Here is a 5,840-nt window from a genome sequence, read left to right on the forward strand (position 1 = left end):
ACCTGATGCATCAGTTATGCGTCATCATTCCTCTCTGGTTGGAAACATACTGGTCATTTTAGTGGCGACCTTAGGGCAGCGTTGGCAGTCTGTGGAGACCTGATATTACACAAGCAATTGTTCCCTACATCTCCCAGGCAGATACTGATATATTTGCCCCTCTGTGATAATAGGATCCATATTTCCTCATGCTGACATGGTCACATGCTAAATCTGTCAGCAGCTGGAACTCTTCCAGCCGAGTAGAATGGATGTATTATAAACAAATTCTATTTTTAATAAGACAAATAATAATTTTAATAATATTAATGGTAAAGATAATTTAGTTCAGTGTTATAGTCATTTTAGAGAGTATTTTGAGGAGAGAGAGTTTGCTTTTATTGTGTATTTGAGATGTTGTTTCTCAACAGTGCCAGAATATCCTGTTAGCTTCCTCTGCTTTGATCCAACTCGCAGCGTAAATATGTGGCCTGGTTAACTTCTTCGGGCAATTTTTCAGAATTTCATTTGTCAGATGGTGAGCTGCGAGAGATTTTCCTCATGTGTTGAACATTTTCAAAGGTCATTCCTGCAAAGAAAGAGCTCATATTAAAATTTTCATCCTCGGCTTGCTGTAGATTCACTTTGTAAGCATGTGGCATCTGGTGACAGACTTATGATTCTAGTGCAGGATTGCTTTTCCAATCAGYCTTGATGTCTGCTCTTGTAATTCTTTTTTTCTGTCTGCCCCTTCACCACCTCACCCTCGCAGATTCTAAAGTTAAGCTATAACAAGCTGAGAGAGATCTCTTCMTCTCTGACCTTCTCTGGCCTGACATCGCTGCTGCGCCTTTACTTGGATCACAACCTCCTCCAGCACATCCACCCCAGGGCTCTGCTCCAGCTGCCTAGCCTCAGGCTGCTCCGTCTGCAGGGGAACAGGCTGCATCAGCTGCACCCTCATGCCTTGTGCACCCTGTCCCTCCTCAATACGTATTACTTTTCTACACTGAGGTGAGCTTTTTACAACTAATGCATAAAGGTTGTGCTTGAAACAGACAGGACAACAAAGTGAACTGAAATACAAGCAAAGTAATAAAATTTGTAGTTTATTAAAAAAGACACAGTTAAATTTTGAAATAAACCAATGTAACATTGCTAAATTTCATAGAATGTTRACAGTAGTAACATTTCCATTACCGTTTTATGATTTTGTAGAAATAAAACTCTTTACCTCTTTATTTTCTTACACAGAACATAAAATAAGCATGTCTAAACAGGAAAATAAGGACAAAAGCTGAAATAAATGAAATACATTGTCCTCTATCCAAATTAATCACTGTCTGTTTTTTTGGTTTCTTTGTATAAATCTAACATTTGCTCTACCTTTTTTTCTCCTGCAGACACTTAGATTTGTCCAACAACAGTCTAACCACTTTGCACAAAGAAAGTGTAGCAACAGCGCCTCTGCTGGAGAGTCTCATCCTGCAGGCTAATCCCTGGAGCTGTGACTGTAGGATGAACTGGCTTCTCAGCTGGAGTCTGGCTCACCCAGGTGACTCTCTCATGTCTAAAAGTTATACTCTTTATTGCCTCATAATTATATCCTATCTAATTGCTTAGGCCACTGGCTTCTTAAGCTTGACAGACACATGACAAACTGTAGATTAGGAAAGTGAAAGGGAAGATGGAAAATTAATTTCTAATGAGCTAAAAATGTGTGAAATTTGGTTATGTGTTATTCAGATGCCCTTGACCTTAATTTTCTGTCTTCTTTCTTGTCACACATTCTCCATCGTTTCCCCGATTATCTTATCTTTTTCCGGTCTGTCTTGTAGCCTTCAGTGAGATGTGAAAGAAAAGCTGAAGCGTGTAATGTGTCTCGTTGATATGCCAGGCTTAACCTGCCATGACTAATCCATGATGACAGCACTGATGTGTGGCAGTTGATATATAGGCCGATGATTGTGGTGTGATAATGACGTGATAAATACTTTTGATTTATGAGACAAAATAACCATAACTAATTATTTAGAAACATAAAGGGTAATGAATGCTTAAAATGAACTGGTATGACTAATAAATGACTCTACTGTCCACTAAAATGAGCAATAGCTGAAATGTGCACTCTAATGTGTTTCTGTTTGAGTGACTTCCTGATGTGATTGTAATTTCCATTTTCTATTTCTACATTTAGGCTTAATGAAATGTCCCAGTGGTCCTCAGTGTCCAGTCTGTGCATCCCCCATTTCACTTCAAGGTCAAGGCCTGCTTGACCAGACAGCACTAATCTGTTCTTCGCCAATCATCCGCTCACCAGGAAAAGATACACCTTTGGACACTGACCTCAGTGAAATCCAATCTAGTGAAGCCTTCAAAGAGCCTTTAGGCAGTGTCTCACTGGGTCTATCTGACCAGCAAGGGAACAGCATTGATCTGACTTGCAATATTACTCACTCTACTGACTCGCAGGATATTGCTCCTCCACCAGATCTATCATGGACCTCCTCTTCACCTCTTCACCTTGCTGTATCTCTCTCTCTGGAGTGCCCTACTGGGGAACTGAGCTATGAAAAACTTTGGAGGATTCTGGCCTACTACAGTGAGACTGCAGCTAAACTTGAGAGGGAGATCATGCTCAGCAAAGCCCCGGCTTTAGCCTACCGCTATAAGCAGGCACCAGAGGCAGGTGGATATTTTCACACTGGACTCAAAGCATCTGTTAAAGCCATACCGCAGTGGTTACTGCAGCCAGCAATTAGCATTCAGCTGAACAGAGCACAGTCTAGTGGACACAAAGTTCAGCTTACATACTCAACAAGAGTTTCTCCTCATCCAGATCCCCCTTCTCAACTCTCTACATCTCTTGTTTCCCACCAATGGGTGATGATTTCAACTACTACCACAGCATTAGCTGCAGTAGCAGGCAAAAAGATGGAGCTACCCTGCCCTTTTCTCAGTTCTGGTAGGCACAATGTTTCATGGATTCTCCCAGGTGGCTCTAAACTCAACTCTCCCTTCAGCAGTTTAGACAGAAGACTCCAGGTTTCAGCCTCAAATTTACTTATAAAAAGAGTACAGCTCTCCGATGCTGGGATTTATTACTGTGTTGTCAAAGCTGGAAGGGATGTGGATAGTCTTTCTTTACGGTTGGTGGTGGAAGAGTCTTCAGCTCCGTATTCAGCAGAATTAAGTGGACCTTCTGTTACTGGAGCAGTTGGGGAACCTGTCAGTCTATCCTGCAGAATATCTGGCTCACCAGAACCCTCTAGGAGTTGGGTTTTGCCAGATGGAAATGTGGTACAGCAAGGATTGGCTGTATCAAGTGGACTCACAATACATTCAAATGGTAGTCTCTCATTACATAAACCATCTCTGAGAGATACAGGATATTACCGCTGCATTGCGGTCAACCAGTACGGCAGTGATTCTCTGGCCATGCAGCTAATACTAAATTCACAACATATCTCGCCACTTGAGACTTCATTTCCAAGAGGACCGCAGTCAGCCTCTGGCAGGTCAACCAAGATACGAGCCTCCTTATTCCACCAGGTTAATGAAGGGTCAGGGGATGAAGAGGAACAAGAGAAAACTCCTACTGGCAATAGGAGACAGACAATATTGCGCCCGAACCGACGACATCCATCTGGAAAGCTTCAGAGATTTGGCCGAGTGAGAGAAGATCCCCCGAGAAGGGTTGGAGGGCCCAATTTACCCACTGAGGAGAGGAGAAGCCCCCATCAGAACAGACATAGAATTACTACAAACAAACTTAGAATGGACCCAAAGTCATGGGCTGACATCTTGGCAAAGATTCGTCAAAAGGCTGCTAACGCCACTAACAAGCAACCCATTTCAAGTGTAAACACAACGGTCGGATCTGTCCAAGAAGACCAAAATAACGACACAAGAGGACAAGTAGATGGCAATAATATAAATAAAGGCAGAGCTCAAGAAACAGGAACGGAAGCAGAATCTGAAGAGTCTTCAGCCGATGACATTATTCTGAGAGAGAATCAGTCGCAGCCCATTCAGCCTGCCCACACAGATACGCAAGCAATAGCAACAAACAAAATCAATGCAGAGATAGAAAGTGGAGCACAGACAACAGAACATTATATAGATTCAGACATTATGACAAAGGTACAGACAGAAAAAACAAGTCTACACACACAAACAACAGCAATCTCTGTGACTCAGAAAGAGTTGGTCACCTCTAATCCAACATCAGTAACAAATGAAATAGTCCTAGAATCAAATGAGCTGCATGGGCCAGGATTAAACTCTAACCCAGCAAAGACCAGGGCCCACAGTGCTCATTGGGGACTCTTACCTAATTCTGTTCCTAACTCCCGGCCTCAAAGTCCCTGGAACTCACGCAGAAAGATTGGACAAAGAAGACGAATTAAGAGGCCCAGGATTCAACCTATGACCTGTTCTCCATTGCTGTACGACCCCGTGACACCTAATTTAACCACAGATAAAACCACTCTACTGCCAGCAGTGCCAACAGCCTCACATCGAGCCATTAAATTGACAGCTGGTGACCATTTTAAGACCACCTCAAATGGTGTGTCTCTGAATCCTCTGCCTACGCCTTTTTCAGACACTAGTATTTCCACTTCCAGCTTCATATCACCCTCACTCACTTCTTCCTCTGCCCACACACACACAAACACAGACTTTCTGACTCATTCAGCCAAGACACCACAAACTCAAGATTTTACTTTTAACAGCACTCCAGCACCTACTCAACCTAATAATGTGATTTCAGGAACACATGTGCCAAGCATACTTAATAGGACATTTACACACAGTATACCGACTCACACATCAGCACAAACAACCATAGACAAACACACTGAAAGACCCCCAAGCAGTGAAGAGCTAGAGAGCAATGCATTGGACGAGACCCACTTTTCAAATGCTCACTCTTTCACTCATTCCTTTGTCCCCGGTGCATCTTCAKCTACCACTACTGCTGCAGAAATCATAACAACTCCTCCAGCTATTCCCAAGAGAGCTGGTTATGTTGGCTGCACTGAAAGTACATCAACCTATATGGCAGGTGAGGAGACACTTCCAACAACAACCACCACAACAACAATAAGTCCCACCACATCTCCTTCAACCACCATTATCATTCCAATATCCAGCACTACTAGACAGAGTTCAAAATCTCCAAGTACTAAATCTTCTTCTTCCTCTGCTACTTCTTCAACTGGGACCTCAACAGTGAACCCAATTATTTACACCACTGAGTTTACTACAATTCTTAGCACAAGTGCGAGTAGTACTACAGAGTCTATGAATGATATTTCTAGAACTTCCAACCCCTCTACTAGAAGTACTACATTCATAATTCCAACGACTACAAAAATTATTTCAACCGAAACTCCTCCAGTTACCACAGGTGAAATTGCAGCTGATACAATTTTTAGTGTGACAACAGTGGGATCAACGAGTACCAAAGCATCGTTACAAAAGATACCAATCACTGATCAAGCTGACCCTCAAGTAAAGCTTTTTCCTGATACCCCAAACCATAACCGAACTCCAACTGGCTGGAAGAACCAAGGAGCTAATTTTATTCCAGATTCACACAGCAGGCCTCCTTCATCATCACTCCCTGCTGCTCCAGCGGTGAGTACAACCATTTCAAACATTTATTTATTTTATTTTCCATTTTTAACTGTATCAGTGGCTCTTACAGTGTGCACATAATGTATATTTTAGGTCATTATTTGCTCTTTTGTTAATTTATAAGCAAATATAATTTTCCACGTTTTTTGTAGTTGCATGAAAGTGTGTGTGTGTGTGTGTGTGTGTGTGTGTGTGTGTGTGTGTGTGTGTGTGTGTGT

General features: G+C 42.3%; 1 protein-coding gene across 1 annotated transcript in view; it reads left to right on the forward strand.

The window, feature by feature from the left end:
* The window catches only part of LOC106526466 (matrix-remodeling-associated protein 5), an 18,528-nt gene that overhangs the window by 2,425 nt on the left and 10,263 nt on the right, over window positions 1-5,840 (forward strand). Inside the window, exons 4-6 of the mRNA XM_014021086.1 lie at window positions 752-993; window positions 1,383-1,534; window positions 2,177-5,622. Of these exons, the coding sequence (XP_013876540.1) occupies window positions 752-993; window positions 1,383-1,534; window positions 2,177-5,622 (3,840 nt within the window). The remainder of the gene's footprint in view (window positions 1-751; window positions 994-1,382; window positions 1,535-2,176; window positions 5,623-5,840) is intronic.

This window comes from Austrofundulus limnaeus, unplaced genomic scaffold (assembly GCF_001266775.1).
Source record: "Austrofundulus limnaeus strain Quisiro unplaced genomic scaffold, Austrofundulus_limnaeus-1.0 Scaffold277, whole genome shotgun sequence".
Classification (NCBI taxonomy): Eukaryota; Metazoa; Chordata; class Actinopteri; order Cyprinodontiformes; family Rivulidae; genus Austrofundulus; species Austrofundulus limnaeus.